General features: G+C 45.8%; 1 protein-coding gene across 2 annotated transcripts in view; it reads left to right on the top strand.

Moving 5' to 3' along the window:
- The window catches only part of LOC111162340 (exportin 6), a 101138-nt gene that overhangs the window by 37465 nt on the left and 40412 nt on the right, over window positions 1–23261 (top strand). For both annotated transcript variants that reach the window (XM_022526704.1, XM_022526705.1), the window contains exons 5-8: window positions 4622–4781; window positions 6885–6962; window positions 14482–14935; window positions 18235–18361. In XM_022526704.1, the coding sequence (XP_022382412.1) occupies window positions 4622–4781; window positions 6885–6962; window positions 14482–14935; window positions 18235–18361 (819 nt within the window). The remainder of the gene's footprint in view (window positions 1–4621; window positions 4782–6884; window positions 6963–14481; window positions 14936–18234; window positions 18362–23261) is intronic.

The following is a 23261-nucleotide window of genomic DNA, read 5'->3' as shown; positions in this document are numbered from 1 at the left end:
GCTTATAGGTAGTTATAAGTAAGACGAAGAAAATTAAATCCAGAGTAAGGAGAAAGAGAGAATGCTAGGGGGTGTCATGTAGCTGGGATGATGATAGAAAGCTTTTTTGAGGAGCCGCCATTTGAGCAGAAATCTAGGTGGAAGCGATGGAGTGAGCTATGTGGGTATCTAGGGGAACAGCATTTGCGGCAGAGGGAATAGCAGTTGCAAACACCCTGAGGAATGGCAAGGAGGCTAGCGAAGCAAGAGTGGTAGGACCTAAAGTGAGGGCTCGCTCTGATACACTTCCCTTCACTCTGGGATGAGGACAGTTGTGGTGACTCTCCATCACCCTCCTAGAGTGGGAATGCATTCCTAGGTGGGCTAGTGGCATGTCCCCTGAGAAGAAGCAGTGGAATGTGAGCCTGAGACATGTGGTCCTAGCAGCAGCAGGTGGGGAGGAGCCGCGTTTCCACCCACCTGGGGTCACTTCCTTTGATGGAGAATAGACATTTCCTGTCTGCCCTTGAAGTATAATTACTGGTAACAAATGACAATTTGGAAGAGCATTTTTAGGTGAAGTGCTCATGGAGTTTAAAAGGGCTAGTTTTCTTCCTCTGTTCACCACTTCCCTCTTTCCACCCTTCATGCTTACCTCATGTAGCCTTTGTGACTTTGAAACACTCCACAGTGGAAAGAGCACTGGAGAGAGCATGTGCGTTTGGGGTCTGTGTCCATTTTTGTCACAAATCATCTTTGATTTTAGCAACTCCTGCCCCTTTGGGAACCTCTGTTTCCTCCTTTGTGAAACGAGGATTGAACAAAGTGATCTCTAAAATCCTTTTGGTCATATTTTTTGTCATATTATTCCCTCCTCATTTATCCATGAGATAAATAGCAACATAAAAAAATGTCAAGAATAATGGTGCTCAGTTTCTGACATTAAAAAAAGAAAAAAAAGTATTTATTTATTTATGTATTTATTTGAGAGAGAGAGAGCAAGCAGGAGCAGGGGGAAGGGGCAAAGGGACAGGCGGACTCCTGACTGAGCAGGAAGCCTGATGCAGGCCCTGTCCCAGGCCCCTGAGATCATGACCGGAGCTGAAGGCAGACACTTAACTGACTTAGCCACCCAGACATCTCCAGTTGATGATGTTTCTGATGATGATGATAAAGTAAACTTTTCTTTAGTGGCAAACAAAAGCAAACCAGTTCTGGAGTCAATTTCACCATCCTAGTCTTTTTTTTTTTTTTTTTTAAATTTATTATTTTTAAAAAATTTAAAGTTTTTTTTAAGATTTTATTTATTTAGGGGCGCCTGGGTGGCTCAGTGGGTTAAGCCGCTGCCTTCGGCTCAGGTCATGATCTCAGGGTCCTGGGATCGAGCCCCGCATCGGGCTCTCTGCTCAGCGGGGAGCCTGCTTCCCCCTCTCTCTCTGCTTCCCCCTCTCTCTCTGCCTGCCCCTCTGCCTACTTGTGATCTCTCTCTGTCAAATAAGTAAATAAAATCTTTAAAAAAAAAAAAAAGATTTTATTTATTTATTTGACAGAGAGAGATCACAAGTAGGCAGAGAGGCAGGCAGAGAGAGAGAGGGGGAAGCAGACTCCATGCTGAGTGGAGAGCCTGATGCGGGGCTCAATCCCAGGACCCTGAGATCATAACCCGAGCCTAAGGCAGAGGCTTAACCCACTGAGCCACCCAGGCGCCTTCGCCCTCCCCCCTGCCTTTTTTTAAGTAGGCCCTGTGGAAGCTCATTGTGGGGCTTGAACTCACAGCCCTGAGATGAGCTGAGACCTGACCTGAGCTGAGACCAAGTGTCAGTCACTGAACCATCTGAGCCTTCCAGGTGCCCCATATGACGATCCTTTAAATAAACCATCTGGAAAGGTTTTTTCTGACTCAGTTCCATCATGTTCTGCTTGCTGTATGGGATACAGAGTTGTTTGTTTTTGTTTTTAACTCTGTGTTGGTTGGCTGGGCATCTATGCAATTTATGCCATCATTGTGACCACATACTAGGCCAAGGGGAGTTGATTTTGGGCCCCAGAAGGACACTTGTAGTTCTGTGTATTGGTTATACCCTTTGTAGCCACTGGAGCAGGAAGTAGTTGAAGTCGAAACTGACCTTTGCTTCCCCTTCCCCCCCAAAACAGAAGACCAAATATCATACCTTTCTAGAGTCTGTTCAGATTCCTGAAATCTGCTAAGCTGGACCTGTGGTCACATTGTGCTTGGGACCAGAAAATTAAAGGGCAAGCAGCATAGAAATAATTGCCATTTCGTTTCTGATACGGTGGTGTAGTAAAAATCATTGAGCCTTTTCAGAAGCTCACACTACCTGAACTTCAACCTAAAAGTGTTTATTCTCTGTTAAAATAAATTCCCAAGAACGACCTATGTTACGAGCATAAATTATACATATGAAGATGGTAAAGGGAGACAGTATTTTACTAACAAGTCTTCTGGACACAAAGCTAAAATAAAATATTTGACCCAGTTGTTCTTTCAGGTAAAGAACAAGTTTCATTTTCAGTTGGTTTTTTGCCTGGTCATCTTCCTTTTTTCCAAATGAGAGAAAGGGCTTTCAGCTGCATTTTCCATAATACAGGAATTTTTTACTTCCTACAGAGCACAGAACTTTTCCTATCTACAGGGAAATGTATTGTCAAATGGAATATATGGCATTCCCAGCCGAGAGAGTAAGAATGAGGGCTTTGGGGAAAAATAGAGATGAAAGAGGTAGAGGAGAAAAGCAGAAGAAGGGGGTGGTGGGGGAGGGAAGTAATGGAACTCTTTTATTTATTTGTTTGTTTTATTAGTTTTGTTTTGTTTTGTTTTTTCAAATTTTTATTTAAGTTCAAGTTAGTGAACATACCGTGCAGGATTGGTTTCAGGAATCGAAATCAGTGGTTTATTCCTTCCATACAACGCCCAGTGCTCATCCCAGCAGGCGCCCTCCTCCTTAACGGCCGTCACCCTAAAGTATGAATTGGTAACCCACAGGCCTCTGGAAGGAAAGAGATGCATGTGAAGGGTCAGTTCTTTATTTGGTAAAGAAAAGTTGCTGCAGGGATTTCTTGTTCTTTCCGTCCTGCATCTTCTCACGTTAGAAGCAGCCCAGACTTGTAGAGGATGGCAAGAAAGCCCGTGGAGGCTGTGTCTACAGTTGTAGCCTTCAGGAGAGTTGATGCAGTAGACAACATTTTCAACACGCCTCCCGTGGCCCCTGTTTTCACGTCATGCTGCTCCTGAGGGCAGTTGAATTTATCCTGAGTTCCCGCCCGTGAAGGCATTTCCTGCTCTTGTGGATGAGCTCTCCTGAGCTCTCCGTAGCAGGGAGAGCTGTTTGCAAAAGAAAGGCAAGTGCCCTGTGCTGCTTCAAGTGGAGGAGAGGTGTTCTGTTCCGCTGCAGTTCCCTGTGCCCTCCGCCTCCCTCATTTTGTAGATTGAATAAACAAACAATTTATCGTTCTGGTTAAAGAAGTTGGTCAAGTGTTCCTTCAGTCGTGTGCCCTTTTTATTTTATTTATTTATTTATTTATTTATTTTTTAAAGATTTTTTTTATTTATTTGTCAGAGAGAGAGGGAGAGAGAGAGCGAGCACAGGCAGACAGAATGGCAGGCAGAGGCAGAGGGAGAAGCAGGCTCCCCGCCAAGCAAGGAGCCCGATGTGGGACTCGATCCCAGGACGCTGGGATCATGACCTGAGCCGAAGGCAGCTGCTTAACCAACTGAGCCACCCAGGCGTCCCCCTTTTTAAAAGATTTCATTTATTTATTTGACAGAGATCACAAGTAGGCAGAGAGGCAGGCAGAGAGAGAGAGAGAGAGGAGGAAGCAGGCTCCTCTCTGAGCAGAGAGCCCGATGCGGGGATCCCAGACCTTGAGATCATGACCTGAGCCGAAGGCAGAGGCTTTAACCCACTGAGCCACCCAGGCGCCCCCGTGTGCCCTTTTTTAGAGTGTAGCCTGTAAGTCCACAGAATTTTAGTGGCAGCTTGCTTTTACCATTTCTGGAAACTGAAAAATGATTGGTGAGTAATGCTTTCAATTTTGTGAAGTTGATTAGAAAGATCTAAGTAGTGTTATGCTGTTGAAGGGGTACCTTTTTCTGTCTCTTGCTTAAGGCAGCTCTTAGAGCACAGTGGATAGTGCAGGTGATAGAAAGAGTAAAATGTGCGACATAGGTATTTGTAAAATCGTAACCGTTGTCGATGATGAAGTCATGGGTGAGTGATGTGTAGGCATGTTTCTGCTCTACCACATGCTTAATCTCAAACTTCCATGAAGCAGGCAAAGCGTGGAAATGGAGGTATCGCAAATTGGTTTACACATTTCTCTGTCACTATTACATCAGTCTGGGCAGAGTGACCAAGGTTCTGTTGGGAAGGTAGATGTGTAAAAAAATTGTCATGTTAGGTGTAAAAGAGCATCATGTTCATGGTTAGAACCTTAGTCCTTTGAGATGAGAAGACACTTTGAATGGCTACAGAAGGAACTGAAATGGACTGCAGAGCCCTGAGTGATGTGGCCTGTGTCGGCGAGGCTCTACCATGGAGGGACTACTAGGTTTACTGTTTCCCCTGTCCTCCTGTACCCTCGTCGGCTGGACAGCCTGCTCAGAACTTCCTTTTGCCTGCAGTTGATCCAGTCCCCCGTGACAACCCCCCTCGGGCTGATCATGTTGAAGACGACGTCAGAAGAGCTGGCTTGTCCCCGTGAGGACCTCAGCGTGGCTCGGAAGGAGGAGCTGCGGAAGCTGCTGCTGGACCAGGTGCAGGCTGTGCTCGGGCTGCTGACAGGTGAGCAGTGTGGCGCTGACGCTCTGCCATCTCGAGTAGTCACTCTCGTTGTGACTGTGGCGGAGCCGAAAAACAGAACACGGTGTGGGCTGCCCGTGCCGGGCGCGGTGTCCGGCCCGCGGTAGGACCTCTGAACGTGCTGGTGACCTCCTTCCTTTGCTGTCTTTATGGATTGGCCCGCCAGTCACATCAGGGATGTGATTGAAATGCCAAGCGCTGCCTTCTCAGGAAGGTGGGTGGCAAGCACCTTATTAAAGAGGATTTGAATTTAAGATCAGAAGAAGCCAGAGGAGAGGAGGATGGGAAAGTTACAAATTTTGTGCCATGAAGGAAGACCAGGTGTAGCATCAGCACGAGGTGCGTTAGCCTGTAGTTTTAAGTAGTGTTTTCTTCATCATCTTGTCTGTTTGTTTTTTGTTTTTTTAAAGATTTTATTTATTTATTTGACAGAGACCACAAGTATGCAGAGAGGCAGGCAGAGAGAGAGAGGAGGAAGCAGGCTCCGTGCTGAGCAGAGAGCCTGATGCAGGGCTCGATCCCAGGACCCTGAGATCACAACCTGAGCCGAAGGCAGAGGCTTAACCCACTGAGCCACTCAGGCGCCCCTCATCTTGTCTGTTTTTATCAGAGCCTCGTGATGGCGTGTGGGGAGTAGGGCTAAACAGAAAGCAAAAGCAAACCACAGAAGGGGGCGGAAGGTGGGGTGAGGGTGGAGTGCGGTGGCCCTACCTGGCCGGGCTGCTCTTGAGGAGGCACAGGTGCAGCCCAGGGCCCGGGGCCCTTGAGTGCGGAAGAGGGCCTAAGCTTGCTGCTTGAAGGGTTGTTGTAGTGGAAAAAGCCTTTTTATCTCCACTTCCTCTGCCTGGCTTTCCTCTTGGATGTCTAGGAACTTTTTTCTTTTTTAGGGGTTACAGAAGCGCATGACATGCAGTGGGCACTTAAAATCGGTGAGGAATGCTTGATCAAAAGTAAACTTGTCATTTGCCCCCTGTCCTTCCCCACATTCCTAGGGGGAGCCCATACCTCAGAGCATTTCATTCAGAGCACATTCTCTGATGCCCCAACTAGAGGTCATATTTCTGCACTCGAGGACCATGTCTGATACCTCTGTGTCCTACTGTGCAGACATTCAAATGTTTAAAATTGGGATTAGTTCACATCGCACAAAATCCACCTGTTTACAGTGTTCCACTTGGTGGTCTTTAATATATTCATAAGGTTGCACAACAATCATACCATCTCATTCCAGAACATTTTCCTTACCACCCTCCCCCTCCACCCCCAAGCCCCTGGCAGCCACTTATCTTTCTGTCTCTATGGATTTTCCTCTTGGGCCTTTTCATTTAAAAAAAAAAAAAAAATCATACAATATGTGGCCTTTTGTGTCTGGCTTCTTTTTCATAGTGTGATACTTCAAGGTTCACCTATATTATAATACTAAATATTTTGAAAACACATTATTTTCAAAAGCATTTACGCTCCATCATCTTAGGTGGTAGGTTCTGTAAAAAGATACAGAGAGGAGTAAAATGCAGTCTCTGCCTCTAATATGGGGGACTAGAGGGGACTAGGGTACTGGGGTGCTGGGGGGAAAGACAGACAGCTAAAACGGGTGTGTTAGGAGTTACAGTAGAGGGCAGGCAGAACTGAGCGGACAGAACTTTCTGGGAAAGATGACAGCTGGGTGTAACTCTGAGGGACAGATAGCAGCTGTCAGTCTGGGGGGAAGGTCAGGTTTGGAGGGAAGGAGGAGAGCAGGGCAGAGGTTGGTGTGAAAGGAGTAGCACACAGTTGAGTGTGTGCAGCTTGTGTGGGGGCAAGGCCGGATGGGCCAGCAGAGGCCTGAGGCCGAGGTCCTGTGGGATGGAGCCGTTGGCTGGGTGAGGAGCGTAGCAGGAGTAGAGGCACGTATTTGGGGCATGATAAATGGGATTTGGACCATCCCAGTGGTGGTGTCCAGGAATGTCCAGTTGGACATACGATGGAGAGAGGGATGTTTAAATACTGATGTTTGATCAGAGATACAAGATCGTTTTTCTTAGTCTGATTTTCATAGGTTAGACTTCATTTCTGTCTTAAACTCCGTTTCTCCTTTCTTGATAGGTATCTTGGAGACCGTATGGGACAAACACAGCGTCACTGCTGCCACCCCCCCGCCGTCCCCGACCTCAGGAGAAAGTGGTATGGTCTGCCCACCACAGATGGTGTTCCTCTTTTAAAATCAGTTTGGGGTCTCGATGGGGTAGTGATTGCTACCTATGCCAGATACAGATGCTGACTCTTCCTTGATCTATTTTCGGCCTTTCTGCCCATGTGTTCTGAGGAGCTAGCTCTGCTTAGTTCTTTGTAAGTACCTGTGCTTTCTAATACACTTTGAACAACTCATGTTGTTTCTTCCTCACCTGTCAGAAAGAGGACACCCCTGATCGTCTTCATCCACCTCCATCCCCTTCAGTTTAGAGCTGGTGGCTGTCCCTTCTGGCTTGTTTTTTTCTCAGATTTCATGGTGTATTGCTCATGCTGGGGTTGGCATGTGCCTGTGGGCTTGACAGGTCTGCTGTGCAGGAGCTGGTTGGCTTCCTGAAGGAGGAGCGGGGACAGGGAGGAAGAGAGGGTGTGGAGGGTCTTCTTCCCTACGGGACTCGGGGAAGATGAGATCAGCGTGCAGTAATCAGCATTGACTTTACATCAGTTCCGAATAATTTGGTCAAGCGTGGGCATATTTGCAGGGTCACTAAGTCGTTTACTGGTGGCTCATTATCCACAATTACAGTAATACCCTTTTCAAAAGTCAGAGTGCATTTTGCCTAAAAATGGCTATTTTCAAGGATAGATAGAAAGAGGAAATTGTGTCTGAGCAGACACTTTTAGTTTCTGAATGCTTGTGTTTACACTGAATGATCACAGATGCTTTTCAAGTAGAGTATGTCCTGTGGGTTGCACACACTTCTTCCTCTCCTGTAAAGGTTGGTGGGGCTGATGAGAACGATTTCCCCATCTTTCTCCTTTACCCCAGGAAACGGGCTGTTGAAATCAGAAACCTCCAAGCCTGCGCTGTTTCATGTAGCCTGTTGTTAACAAGCGGAAGTTCAGATTCTTGCAGAGCTGCTGTGGAGCTGAAAATACAGCGTGACGTTTTGAGGACAGCTCATAGTATACTAATTTATTCCGGGTTCCACTTACCGTACTTGGATTAAGAACTGTTAGAGAGTCATTTGTTAGACTTGTTAGATTCAACACTTTCAGTTTGAGAGTGTACTAAAAGCCGACAGGGATTTGAACATTATTTGTACTTGGTAACAGACTTTCATTTTCAACGTGGATATTTGCGATGACTTAGCAGTTCTACATTTTGCAATACCTGATGATTAAAGAAAAAAATCACAAATGAGGCAGAGCTTTGATTTTTTTATGAGCTCAGGCTCTGGAATCTCCTGCAGTCTGGTTGATCTTAAAATGTGTCATTTTGCTTAGACACCAGTTTGCAAAGAGTAGTTCTGTTGGATTGGATTTGGTTTTAGGTGAGTGAACACTGGCTTAACGTCCAGTGTTGAGTTACCGCGGTTTGAACTTGTTTCCCAGAGATCATTTGCTGGTACCGAAGGCCGTGTTTAGTTGGCTTCGTTCAGCTGCATGTGCTGAGCAAACTCCATTTCTGCTTTGATGGAGGCCAGGTTGGGGAAGATCAGATAATACAAATCCAGAATAGATGCCTGCCTCTCTTCTGCACTGCTTAGGTTTTGTGGGTGAGGTGAGGTGAAACGCAGTGTGAACAGACTTGACATTTCCATACAAACAAAACCTGGAAGTGTGGTTCGTACTTCTTGAAAATTGCCTCTTAGGCACCATTAAAGCATTTTTCAAGTCTTGAGTTTTAGTATTTGAGAAAAGGCAAAATAAATGGAGACTGTTGGGGGCCTGGGAAGTGAAGTAGGCTTTTAAGCTGGCGCACTTCTCCTTAAAAAACAGTAGGCTTACATGTTCACGTGGTGCGCCTTTTCTCTCTTCCTGACAGTTGCAAGCAAAGCTCTCAGGTCCTGTTCCATTATTTGGACGGTGCTGATGATTTAATTAACATTTATTTTCATGGTTTTGCTCAACTTCCTCTGCGCACTGAAGTCGCAAAGTGAAGCAGGAGAGCTTGTAGGAGGTTGTTTAACTCTAGTGACCCTGAGCTCACTGTTGTGGACGAAGATCTTAGTGGGGACAGGAAACCCAGTGAGTAAACCAGATACTCGTCCGCCCCCCTGCCCCGGCACTCTGCCCGCCTCTCTCTGCTCTGCCCGAGTCCCCATGCAGCTCTCTGGCAGCCCCGTGGCTTATGGCGTTTTTTTCCTCATATGCTTTCTGGTAACATCGTTTTTGGTCTGATCTCTTTCAAAGAACAAAGCCGAGGAACTAGTCCCTGCAACGGCCACTCTAACATTCTGGATGTAGAAAAAGCTTTGAAGTGCGCTTGTGGTCTGCTTCTCAGAATACTTCCTCAAATTGTTGCTTTATCTTTTAAACTTGCCTCACTAGACCAGAATCCTGTGAAATAGATGATGGTTTTATCTTTCGTTTACAAACTAGGAAACTGGGGCTCATGGGGGGGCGGAGTCCCAGTGCTGGTGTCAGAGCAGGGACGGAAACCCTTCTGAGCCTAGGTGCGTGGCCTTCGCCCCAAGTTTGCTTTCTCCACCACTCTCCCGGCATCTGCCTGCCTCCTCCTGCCCCTGGTTTAGAGCCCTGGCTCTGCCACGTGTTCTCTGTGCCTTCCCTGACCGCTGGCCTCCTGGGCTGTGAAAGGAGAGGAGGGGTCCTCTGAGGACTGAATGGGGGAAGCCGTGGCCATGCCCTCTGCATGTTGGGGCTGTGGCTTCCTGCTGTACGGGGGCAGCTTCGGCCCTCTTCCTTCCTTAGCCTCCTCTCGTCCTCACTTCTTTTTGCTTGGACAAGTGCAGGGGCAGGGAGGAATCAGTGAACAAAACGAAATGGTGTAAATAACTGAGATTCTGAGTTTGCTCTTCTTCTGCGATAGAACTCGAGACGCTGTCTTTCCTGACTCCGTGGCACATTCTGTCGAGTTTAGGTCTGTACGTATCCTGGCACTGGCAGGTTTCTGGAGAGCTGATTGATGGAGAGTAGTTTATACCTTTCTGTTTTCTCCCGGACTTTGCAGATTGCAGATCTTTATGCTCTTGGCAAATCTTTTCACATTTCCCCTTATAAGCCATGTGTAGGAAAATGGGGCTGGGGAGGGCCACTCCGCTCCCGTGAGCTCATTGTTCCCTCAGACTCCTTGAATGGAGTTTCTCCCCATTCTGCTGGACTGAGGCTACAGTGAGATCCCTGGTTGTCACTTGGGGCAATTTTTACCCTGTAGGGGCTATTTGGCGACATGGAGAAATAATTTGGATAACGTAATGACAGGAGAGGGTACTACTGGCATCTCGTAAGTGGAAGCCATGGGTGCTGCTAAGTGTCCCTCGACACGCAGGACAACGAAGAAGTCATTATCCTGGCCAAATGTCAGTTTGTAAATGTAGAACTGAATAGAAAACATGAAATTTTAATAATTGAAAAAGTCAAAAGGCCAAAGGGATCTTTGCACAAATGCTTAACCCGTCTGGGTGGCTTCCAGTTGAGTAAATGCACCGGAGTTGTCCGCGACCTCTTGGCAGGGCTTGCGTACTCCGCCGGAGCCTGGCCCAGTTCAGAGCAGCTGAAGTTGTCCTCGGGCTTAATAATCCGGGGGTGGCCTCCTGCAGAGGTAGCTTGTTCCAGCTTGCTCAGGTTTGTGCTGGAAAGCTGAAGCGTGGAGCAGAGTCGCTCTGTTCTATGGGAATTCCTTCCCACTTTGATTAAAATAAAATTTGTGAAAAACTTTTTGTAACCTACTAAAAGACTAGAACATTTAAAGTTGAGTAAAATAATTTTCTTCGAGAACAGTCTTCAGAGATTCTTGTTTTGAGGGGAGAAAAATAATAGGTCATCTTATCCACTTCAATAGTTTTTACGTTTGCGTCACCCCGGTCAGTATTTGTCCTTGTGCCCGTCTGTATCTTTGTGAAGTTGTGGTCATGGCCTACATGGCTGTTTTACTCAGGACTTTGGACCATGCATATTTTTCTGCATTTAAATATTAGCTCTCTTCCAGATCACTTTTCCTGGCTGCATGGTCTTTCTAGCTAACCTGCTTTCTGGAAAGAAGCATAGGCTTAGGGGACAGACCTCGGTTTCTGTTTCAGCTCTACTTACTAGCTGAGGAACATGGGGGAAATGCTTAATGTGTCTGTATCTTAGTTACTCTAACAATTTTTAAATGCGGGTAATAATACCTACCTTAGAGTGGTGAGCATGAAGTGAGAATATGTAAAGTGCTTAGTGCAGCACTGTGAAGTAATAGCATATCGGGCGAGAGCTGTTCGCCACATTATTATTGTTGTTTTGCTTCCCCCCTCCAACCCCCCCTTAGCAATCCTACTCTGGAAAAATTCTTCTGAGCTAAAGAGTAGGGACAACTTTTTTGTTTTGTTTTCATTTTTAAAGCCACAATTTATTTCTACTTAAAAATGTTGAAGAGACTTTATAAATAGGTCTCGGGGCCCAGAAATGTCCAGGTTTAATAGAAGATCATACTGAGATGGTGTCTGGTCGTTTCTCCTTTGCTGAAGCCTCCATTTAATCCTGGTTAATTCTCTACCCCAATAATTCTTCTAGTTGGGTAGTGGTGAATTGTCTGACTCCGTCATCTTCTGTAAGTGGTCCCCGGTTCATGAATGATGAGAAGAGCAGTACCAGAAACCGTCACTTACCGTTGAATGAGAGAAAGTTGCATATGACTCCATATGACTCAGGTGGACAGCCACCATAGCCATGTAAAGATAACCTTATTGGGGCGCCTGGGTGGCTCAGTGGGTTAAAGCCTCTGCCTTTGGCTCAGGTCATGATTCCAGGGTCCTGGGATTGAGCTCCGCCTTGGGCTCTCTGCTCAGCAGGGAGCCTCCTTCCCTTCTTCTCTCTCTGTCTGCCTCTGCCTATTTGTGATCTCTCTGTCAAATAAATAAATAAAATCTTAAAAAAAAATAAATCTTATTAATCTCATAACAAACTGGATAATTTATGTGCAGATTATACTTGAACATCCTTCTTGTGTTATTCTTTGAAACTAGGTTCTCTGATTATCAGCGTGGGTAGCTGAGATCATGATGAGTCTCATCCAGTATTAAATCAGCTCCTTCAGGGCACTTGGGGGCTCTGTCGGTTATGTGTCTGACTCGGCTCAGGTCATGATTTCATGGGGCTGTGGGATTGAGCCCATGTGAGCTCTTCTGTGCTCAGTGGGGAGTCTGCTTGAAGCTTCACTCTGCTCTTCCTCTCAAATAAATAAATAAATAAAATCTTTTAAAAAAAATGTAGCTCTTTCAGAACAGAAGCCAGGAAACACCTCATAAGATGCCAGGGGACAGCTTTCTAATTTACTTTTAACGGTAGAAATTAAACCCCTTATTAATAAATCGCAAATCCTCATTTTAATGGCCGAGGAGATGAAGCTGAGAAAGGTTAACTAATCTGTTGGTGTTCATCATGTAAGGCAGGAGTTCTCGATAGATCTGGGGGCCCTGGAGGTCCCGCAAGCCCTTTCAGGGGTCCCAAAGGTCAAATACATGTCCATAAAAATACTAGGACGTTGTTTGTCATTTTTGCTCCTTCTCTCATGAGTATACTGAATAAAACTCATTCAGATTCCACATTGCAATTAACCTTTAAGAGATGACTACTAGTAGAATTTTTATATCATATTAAGGAACAGCTGCAGTCACCTAGGAAGGCCACAGAAGCGCTTCCATCCTTGTCAGTTTCATATCTGCGTGAAGCTGTTGTCTTCATACACTTCAGCGAGAACAGCATATTGCTGCAGATTGAAGCAGATGAGAGAGTCTGTCTTCTTTTAAGCTAGACAGACATTACAGAGATTTCCAAAAATGTACAAACAGTGCTACTCTTCCCACTTATTTTTTTGGCGGCAAAATGCATTTTCTTCATTTAAGAATATTTTATGCTACCATGTAATGTGTTTAAGTGAAAATTTAAAAATTTGAAGTATTCAGAAACTTCAGTTTTAATTTCTATGTGACAAATGTGAACAGAAATCACCTGCATAAAGAAGAGTTCTTTGGCAGACTCAGTAAGTTTTAAGAGTGTAAAGGGGGTTCTAGGGCCAAAATGTTTGAGAACTGCTGCTATAAAGCACAAAATACAGTGTATAAGTGTAGCCAGTATTCCATCATCCAGAAATAACACCATTCCAGGTGCCTCTTTATACGTAGTTACAGAGAGAGTAAGCTAAATAAAAAGACAAAGTGGCATCATATCCATTTTTATTTTTTTATTTTTAGTTTTTTTAGAGATTTTATTTTGAAGTAATCTCTATACCCAGCATGGGGCTTGAACTCATGACCCTGAGATCAAGAGTCCCATACTCTTCTGACTGAGCCAGCCAGATGCTCTCCGTTTTATTTTTAATAAAAACAAATTGTAGTTTCACTTGAATTTAACGGGAAGTTTTAAAATGAAAGGAATAGCTTTTTCCACAAGGAATATTAGTTTGTAAAAGGTATCTCTAGGATTAAGAAAAAGAAGATGAAAACCCCAGTTTCTTACTACATGTTTTAATTCTAGCCCATATATTTTGAGACTTCTTGCTTGTGAAAGAAGAGTCAGCTAGCACACCCTCTGAGATTTCCTCCATATGTTTAGTCTTCATTCTATATTTAATTCCGTTCTTGCTCTAGTCCCCTTGCCACAGCTGCTCCATTCCTTAATTCTTCGTTTTTATTTATTGCTTTATTTGCATGGTTTCACTATTCACTCTCCTGCTTAAGAAGAGTTTGTGGGGTGGGGGTGGGGGACCTGGGTGGCCCAGTTGGTTAAGTGTCTGCCTTTGGCTCAAATCTGATCCCTCTCCCTGCTCAGTGGGGATTCTGCTTCTTCCTCTGCTTCCCCCCCCCACACACCCATGAGTAAATAAAATCTTTTAAAAAGGAAGAAGAGTTTGTGGGCAATATATTATTTGAGTTTCTGTGTTTGAGAAGATTGTCCTCTTCCTTTGTACTCAAAGGAGAGCTTTGGGTTAAGTTTTTCCTGCCCCAGCACTTGTGGACACAGTACCACTGTTGTCTGGCTTCTTGTGTGCTGTGGGGAAGTCTGAATGTGGATTTTTCTCCTTTGTGTATGTGGGGTTTTTTGGCCTACATTTCTTCTTTATTCCTTAATTAATTAATTAATTAATTTGACAGGGAGAGACTCAGCAAGAGAGGGAACACAAGCAGGGGGAATGGGAGGGGGAGAGGCAGACTCCCCACTGATCCGGGAGCCTGGTGTGGGACTCAATCCCAGAACCCTGGGATCATGACCTGAGCTGAAGGCAGATGCTTAACTGACTGAGCCACTCAGGTGCCCTACACTGATAAATTAATAAAAAAGAACTGTGATGAATTCTGCTTATAAACAAATTATATGTTTTCATGAAAAATATATTCTCCAAAGGAAAAATTCACTGAACCCTGGGAAGTAAGAGTAGCTTTATTTTATATTTTTATGGATCTCTTTAATATGGAGTTTAACGAAAGATGGCTTTTGCTTTCTCTCTGTTGTAGGTAAATTGGTTTGTAAGAAACTCGATAGTGTGTATGTTAAGAGCTCTTTGTATTTCCAGGTGACTTACTGAGTAACCTGTTGCAGAGTCCTAGTTCAGCCAAACTGTTGAATCAGCCAATCCCCATCCTTGATGCGGAGAGTGAGTATATCTGTTCCCTGGCCTTGGAGTGCCTGGCCCATCTCTTCAGTTGGATTCCTCTGTCTGCCAGCATCACCCCATCCCTCCTAACCACCATCTTCCACTTTGCGCGCTTTGGCTGTGACATCCGGGCCAGAAAGATGGCATCAGTTAACGGCAGCAGCCAGAACTGTGTGTTGGGTCAGGAACGCGGCCGGCTTGGGGTCCTGGCCATGTCCTGCATCAATGAACTCATGTCCAAGAACTGTGTGCCTATGGAATTCGAGGAGTATTTACTACGTATGTTCCAGCAGACTTTCTACCTCCTGCAGAAAATCACCAAGGATAACAATGCTCACACGGTGAAGAGCAGGCTGGAAGAACTCGATGAGAGGTAATGAAAACAAGTGTGGAGTCGGCCGTGTCCTCAGAAGGGCCGCGACTGTTTGTCGCGCTGTGCTGCATAGTGTCTGTAATCCTCTTTGGTTTCAGAGTGTGGGGCTCCTGACGAGGAACGGACAGGTAGGTGTCTGCCAGTAAGTCTGAGCTTAGCCGGAAGGGCTAGGGTGGCTAGGGGGATGAGACGAGCTGGGAAGGTGACTGTGAACTGTGTAGGTGTGTTGTCTTTTCCCCCCTCTGCCTCCTGTCCTCCCTTCCGCACCCCCCACCCCGCCCCATCCTCACAATTCGCCTGCAGGTCTCAGGTGGCGCAGGAGCCAAGTCTGCTGCTCGTGCGTAGCCAGGAACATGAGAGGAGGCCATGGAGGTACAGGAGCTCTAATCCCCCCTTTTCACTTGATGTTGCCCATCAGTTTTTACTATTTGACTTCTCCCAAGTGAAATCTTGCGGTGCAGAGAGGAGAGGTGTTACTGGGAGCTTCCCGCAGGTGGCACACTTGCATCCACAGAGAGGGGTGTGAATAAGGGCACGTGTTAACGTAGCACACACTTGGGTTTCTTCGTTCCCTCCCCTTGAGTGGAGCTGAAAATGACCTTGCTTTTCTTTCCGATGTACTCCAAAAGATAACCCATCACGGTTCCCCGAGGCGTCATCCTCTGGATGATGTCATTTGTCTGTCCTACAGCTTTCAATGATGCGATGCTACCACTGTGTACCAGAAAGAGGGGAAATTGGAAGCTTGTATTAAAAGCATCATATTGACTGTTCAGAAACCTCCAGGTGGATAAATCGTATTGAGTTGGGAAATATTCATAGGTTGCCGGGCAGCTAATGCTGCTCATGTTTTAATCCATCTTCCTGGGCTTGTTTTTTGTTGTTAAGCTACACAGAGTTAAGGCATTTTCCTTTTTCTTAGAGTAAATAGCAGAATATAAAGTCAAGTGATTAAAGACCACCTTAGTGCTTTTTAAATTTAGCAATTTTATTAAGGGTTTTCTAAAGTTAAAAACGTGGATTCATAAGATTCTTTTGGTTTGGTTCCCTATAAACAAGCTTTGTGTGAAATTTTCTTTGTATAATCACAAAAGAGCTCATGATCCCGTATGGTGATAAATTGATTTTATTTCTCATTATTTCATAATCGCTTTCTCTATGAATGCAAAGGCATCAGTATGCAAACACACAATTTTAAATCCTTTCTAGCTTTGGTTGAGAAAGGCTGTATTTTCATATGTTAACAGGAAGTCCGGCTGCCCACACCAGCTGTCAGGTATCCAATACTTTGAGTTTTACTTGTAGCACAATGTTCTTGATGGCTTGCATCGGGCAGTAGAGAAATGTGGTCTCGGGTTGTCAATGTCACACTTTTGTTACGTGTAACTTCTGTGCTTTTGGTTTTATGTTTTAATCCTGTGCTTCCTCTTACCCCTGAGAAAGCTGAGAGGTGCCCGGAAGCAGAAAGGTGACCTGAACAGTACTGTGTGCTGGCTCCCCAGCTCTTGGGCCCCTGAGCGCTAGTTCTAAACAGCCACGTCCGTTCTCAGCTGTTTAGGCGCTTCCGACCCAAGGCCTCTGCTCCTCTTCTCCTCTGGCGTCTGTTTCTAACTTTCCACTGCTCATTAGCACCTGTACCAGAAGGTGGGCAAGGGGAGGAAGATGAGGTGAAGTAAATCTAGAGTGTCTGCTTCCGAACGGCCCTTGTCTGTACGCATCAAAAATGGGGCTGGAGGTTAAAATTGAGGCAGTGCACCCTTTCCCCAAGACTTCCCTTTACTTGATGGGTAGCAGGGAATCGAGCGTCTTCTGGTAATGGCTCTGGACAGCCACGGCAGAAGAGGGCATGACAAGGAGAGCGAGGCAGGAGGCGCCGCCTCTGGAGAATGCATGGGCCAAGGCATGGAGAGAAGTCTCCTCGCACCTGACTCTCTCTGAAAACTGTTGATTTGGATGCCTGACTGTGCTTCAAGGCCTTGGTCCCATGATCCACAGACACCGCCTTTCTCCTTACGAGCAAATGAATGGTTTTCGTTTTTGTTTTTTTAAGTTGCAAAGAAGCTTACACATCGCGTGTTAGCTCCTAGCGGAGGTGAGGAGGTCAGATAGGCGGGCGGGCCGCCTGCAGGGTGCTGGGTCCCAGGAACAGTACGGGAGGGGACGTTGGATTTATGGGCCGATTTGCTCTTCCGAGGAGTAGTCTTTTGCTCTCCCACCTTTATTATTGCATAATCCTTGCTTTAAAAAAAAAAGAAAAAAGCTTTTTGCAGTGGTGAGTGTCAGAATTGCCTGTGGCCAATAATTAATTTTTGACTAAGGCCTGTAGTGAATCTTTATCTTTGTTTATTGGTCTCCAAAATAGGATTTATGGAGGTGTGTCCATCTCATGTTCTAATCACCTCTTGGTATCGAGGGGCCTACAGTGACAGTTTCTGAAACGTGAGAGCGACGGTGTGCTGTGCATTCAGTAACAGCAGTCTCTTATCCTTGCCGCTGCGACCTGCACTCCTCTGGGCAATGACACTGTGAATACACATGAACGGGGGAGTCCCTGTGCTGTGAAAGGAAAGAGCACTGGTGTGGGAGTGGATGGGGGTCCCACTCTGCCGTAAGCTGGCTCAGCAACCTCGGGCGGGTCACTGTATCTTCCTGGACCTCATCTGCCCCATGAAGCACCAGACTCAGTTGTCCCCGAGGCCTGTCCAGCTCGGGCAGCCCGCCTCCCTTATTTTTGCTATTACTTTCAGAGTGGACTGGGATGGACTTGTGTTTAATTAGCCACTGGGAGCCGGAGGGTTGGGGGAAGAACAAGCATCAGGTTGTAAGCCTGAATATACATTACCTGGGTGCCATGCCTTTGGTCTACTCCTATTTTGCTTTTGTTCTTAGCTCATTCATTTTAATATTTTGGCCTCCTAGCAAAGCCAGCCAGCCTTCCACACTTGCCACATTGAAATGATGCACACGCTCTGTCCATCGACTTTTTAGTACCGTTTCCTTTCACTTGAATTGGGTCATAACCTGAAGGGTTAGAAACTGTAAGAGCGCTAGTTTATAGGATGCCTTAATGGATAGTGTCTGAGGATTAAAGTTGCTTTTCTGCTATGTTTCAGGTGGTAATGGAATGAAGGGTTGCCTGACCTGTAGGTAATTGTTGCAGGCCTTTATATTTTTAACTGAAATTTTATTTTAAATCTGTATAGTTTTGTACTGAAAGAAATTTGGATTGAATTTGAATTTTCTTCTGAGGGGGTGGCTGGGGTTCCAATTGTCACCGTTCGTCTTCCTGTCTTACGTAGCTACGTAGAGAAGTTCACTGACTTCCTGAGGCTCTTTGTGAGTGTCCACCTGCGAAGAATCGAGTCCTACTCCCAGTTCCCCGTGGTGGAGTTCTTGACGCTTCTGTTCAAGTACACGTTTCATCAGGTAAAAACACCAGAATGGCTTATCCTGCCCACCCCCCCCCAAAGTCTACTCTCTTGCTTTCAGGGGAAAGAGCTTCTTTATTTCTCAGACATTTGTATGATGCTTACCTTGTGAAGATTGACACATGTATCCTTTCTAACAATGCTTTGAGGTGGGTATTACTAACTGTCTCCATTTTCCAGATAAAGAAACTGAGGCACAAAGAGTAACTTGCTCAGGGTCGTATGATCAGTAAGTGGTGGGGTCAGGGTTTGAACTCATAGAGTCTGTATTCTTAACCACGTTTTGCTGGAGAAGCAAAAGATGCAAATAGTCTGAAATTAGGGCCTTTAGTTCTGTAACTGTCACTAAAACTTTCTACAAGGAGATTACAAGTAGTGAAGCTCTTAAGAGTGAAGTTTTGGTGGATCCGATTTTTGCCCCCATTCAACAGGTACTTTTCGAGCTTGTCTTGTGTAGGTTAGGCACATAACCCTCGCAAGCAAAGTCTGTGCCTTTATTGAGTTTACATTTTGTGACCCAGTGTCTTTTTATATATATGTGTGCGTGTGTGTGTATTTTAAAAGCTTTATTGAAGTAAAATTTACATCTTTTTTTTTTTTTAAAGATTTTATTTATTTATTTGTCAGAGAGAGAGAGAGAGAGATCGCAAGTAGGCAGAGAGGCAGGCAGAGACAGAGGGAGAAGCAGGCTCCCTGCCAAGCAAGGAGCCCGATGCGGGACTCGATCCCGGGACGCTGGGATCATGACCTGAGCCGAAGGCAGCCGCTTAACCAACTGAGCCACCCAGGCGTCCCAGTAAAATTTACATCTTAATGAAATTCACCCATTGTAATTGTACAGTTCAGAGATGTTCAGTCAGTTCGTAGACTTGTGCAGCCAGTTGGGCTGCAGACATTTTTGTCATACCCTATCCTGCATGTGCACGTGTGTGCGTGTGTGTGTATGTGTGATTTATTTCTTAATTCCAGTAGACTTTGTGCACAGCGTTAATTAGTTTGAAGTGTACGGTGTAGCTATTCAGCAGTTCTGTACCTCACTCAGAGCTCATCCTTTTGTGAGTGTCTCTCGAATAAGGTTTTTTCCTTGAAGTGTCACACACAGAGAAGTGCACAGATCATACATGGACAGCTTGATGAATTTTCCCCAAAAAACAAACCCATGTCACCACCACCTCAATCAAGAAATAGAACATTACTGCCAGCCAGCACCCCCCCACCCAACCGCCCGTATCCCGTCCCAGTCACTTCCCCTTCACTTCTCCCTATATGTTATCCAACTCTGCCTTCATGTCCCAGATTCGTTTTGCCTGTTCGAGCTCTTTTCTAAACAGAAGTATCCAGTATGTATTTGTTCTGTCTGGCCTTTACAGTCAGTGTCCGCTGGTGAGATCCGCCTGTGTTGTGTGGGGCCGTAGTTTGCCCTCATTGCTTTATAGTAAGTCATTTTCTGCAAGTCCATTCCACAGCTGATTTGGGCTGCTTTGGGGTTTTTGGTGATCATGAGTGGTGTTGCTGTGGACGTTCTCATGCATGCTTTTGGGTGTCCTTCTCCATGAAGCTCTTTCTGTTGGTGTATCCTAGTGATGACATTACTGGGTCAGTGAGGGCATGTGATTTTATAAGTAGACGGTTTGGGTAGTTTATTTTTTTATTTTATTTTTTAAGGTTTTGTTTATTTATTTGACAGAGAGAGACACGGCAAGAGAGAGAGAATATAAGCAGGGGGAGTGGGAGAGGGAGAAGCAGACTTCCCATTGAGCAGGGAACCTGATGTGGGGCTCGACCCCAGGACCCCGGGATCGTGACCTGAGCCGAAGGCAGACCCTTAATGACTGAGCCACTCAGGCACCCGTTTTGGTAGTTGAAACCACTAATGTTGTAGCTTAAATGAGGCTGGAATAGAGACACGGGCCTAGGCTGGGAGGGGTGTGTGTATGTGGCTGAGGGTACAGTGGTGAGCTAGGTTTCCTCGGGGCACATAAAATTAAGCACCCTGCGGGTAAGGGTGACCTGTTCCTGGGAGCAGTGGGGAGGGTGCAGGTGGAGGAGGACCTGGGTTGAGGATGTGTCAAGATGTCTGGTAGAGGGGCTGGTGGGCACAGAGCTAGAATGGCAGCACGCTGAGCTCACCAGGCCTGAGAAGGAATGGAGGAGGTGACGAGATGGGGGAAGGGTGAGGAGGTAGGCCAGAAGCACTCGAGGTGGGAACAATTTGAGACGGATCCAGAGAAATGCATCCGGGGGGCCAGGAAGAAAGGATTTGGTAGACACCTTAGAGTAAGTGTAGCAGATGAAAGAGATGAGGAGCCAGTGCAGAGGTCAGGAAGAAGGGGTTTATTTGGGAAAATGGAATAAAATGTTTTGCTCTTTTGCTCTGTGTGTGAAGTTTTCTATCTGCCTTTTATACGCAGTATAGAAAAAAGCTAAATAAAAGTGTGGTTTTGTTTTTTTTTAAGATTTTATTTATTTATTGGCAGAGAAAGTGTGTGTGCATGAGCAGGGGGAGGGGCAGAGGGAGAAGAAGCAGGCTCCCCGCTGAGCCTGGAGCCCAACGTGGGGCTCGATCCCAGGACCTTGAGATCATGACCTGAGCCGAAGGCAGATGCCTAACCGACTGAGCCAGCCAGGGGCCCCTAATAGAAGTTTTAAAGTATGCAGCTCTTACACCTGCTTCTTTGGACCTGAACCCAACAAATAGTTCTGTGTTTGAGCTCTGGTTATTTCTATGAGGTCTGTGTCCTTGGATCAGTCTTCTTAATTTCCTTAGATTTAGTTTCCTCACCTAAGGAGACGGACTGTGGTGGGCACCTTCACAGTCTGTCCCAGTGTTCATCACCTGTGGTCCCCTCTCTAGAATCCCATGTGTTCGTTTTCTGTTGAACTCCTAGTGGTATTATGTATTTATATGTGTTATATTTATATACTGGGAAAGGAAATGGCTATGGTCATGAAGCAAACAACAGGCTTTTTTCTTCCTCCATTGACTGAGGTAATTGTCAGGTGAGCTCCCTTGTTCTCTCTCGGCCTCCTGTATGAGGACCTTCCTTTCTGGGCAGAGGCTCCCAGGCTGTGGGAGTCAGTGTCCTTTGGGGTCCAGGCAGACGCAGATTTGAGCACTGGGCAGAAGAGCAGGAAGCTGGAAGGTGATCTGTGCGGTTCACTGCAGGCTAGGCTGCCCTTGCCTGTAAAGGCAGAGTGAAAAAAGATGGCAGAGTGCACGCCAGGGCCAGGAGCTGGTGGGAGCAGGGGAGTTCTTTGGGATAAGATTTAAGAGTCAGCAGTGACGTGCTCTCAAGCTAGAGCTTTAAGTTCTCATCTGTTCATTAACAGTGTGATCTTAATTTATCATAATTTAATTATCTGTGGAGTGGGAGCACATTCTTTCCTCTTGTCTAGAGGCTTATGAGTGTACGCAAGTGTTTCTGCCTTTTGTTTCTAAAATTCCTAAGGGGCGCCTGGCCGGATCAGCGGTAGAGCCTCCGCCGCTTCATCTCAGGGTTGTGAGTTCCGGGAGCCCCATGTTGGGTAAAGAATCCGTAAGAAATTTTAGTACTGGTTACCGTACACTGAAAGAATAATAATGAGACAAAGATGGTATTTGTATCTTTCGTTAACTCTTTCCTCTCTCTTGTTTCTTTTCCTACATTTTTTTCACCAAAGTGTCCTGCGTAGCGCCTCCAGCCGTGGCAGGCGTTGGCCTCCACCATTGCTCTCCTCGCTGAGGTGTCCCTAGAAGTGTCTGATTTCTGTCTTCCTGCTCCATCTCTTACCACATTGTCACCAGGTCCTTCTTGGTCTTGCATTTTCACCTGCCAGAGTACCTACCTGTCGTTCTTACAACAGTGCCTGGGGTAGTGTGGCACCGGGGACAGGGCTCAGGACCAGGAGGCTTAAGTTCCACATCCTAGTTCTCTTTCTGTTCCTTATCTTGTCACCTTGGGTAGGTGACTTTGCTTCTGAGTCTTTGTTTCTTCATCTGTAAAATGGGAAGAAGAAAAACACCTGTCCACTTTCTGGGGCTGTTTTGATCAGAAAGACCAATGCACTGTGACGTGCTTGGAGAAGGGAGGATCACTAAATTCTTGAAGAAACTTGTCAGGCTCTTTAGTGATCAGTCAGCCCTGGAGTGTGAAAAATAAATCTGAGTACAGATACTTTTTTTTTTTAAGATTTTATTTATTTATTTGACAGAGAGAGAGAGAGAGAGATCACAAGTAGGCAGAGCAGCAGGCAGAAATAGAGGGGGAAGCAGGCTTCCTGCTGAGCAGAGAGCCCGATGTGGGACTTGATCCCAGGACCTTGCGGCCGTGACCTGAGCCAAAGGCAGAGACTTAACCCTCTGAGCCACCCAGGCGCCCCTAGATATATTTTTAAAATGGGTCTGTGAGGGTTCTGAAACGTTGGATGACTCCAAAATTGCAGCCAGCCTGTCATCTTTATGAGCTTAACCATCTGTACCCACAGCAGTTGTCAAAGGTGAGATTATGCGCAGCTCACGAGGGCCTCACAGTGGGGCCTGCAGGTGGGGACATGTTTCAGGTCCTACTGCGGGTGTACCTGCCCACCTGATTTTCTGGTCTTGAGCCACATGGTAAATCCTCAATTCAGAGGCATGGGGAGGATGTGTATAATTGTAGTATATAATATGTATATAATATATTTTATATATGTAATATATAATAATTGACATAATCATAAAACTTGGGTTTGTGTGGTGACTTTTCCCAAAAGCACTTCCATATGCATATAATCAGTTATGTTCTGTGGAGGGAGAGGTGGGTGTTTTCAGATCAAGGAGGGACAACTGTGTGCGACCTACAGGAAGCTAAGCGAGCCGCAGCTAGGAAAGATTCCATCTCCTGTCTACAAGCCGCCCATACTATTTCCACCTGGCTTAT

Source organism: Enhydra lutris, unplaced genomic scaffold, assembly GCF_002288905.1.
Source record: "Enhydra lutris kenyoni isolate GAN:26980312 unplaced genomic scaffold, ASM228890v2 scaffoldscaffold90, whole genome shotgun sequence".
Lineage (NCBI taxonomy): Eukaryota > Metazoa > Chordata > Mammalia > Carnivora > Mustelidae > Enhydra > Enhydra lutris.
The sequence above is the reverse complement of the archived record's forward strand: the minus strand, read 5'-3'. Positions and strand labels throughout refer to the sequence as shown.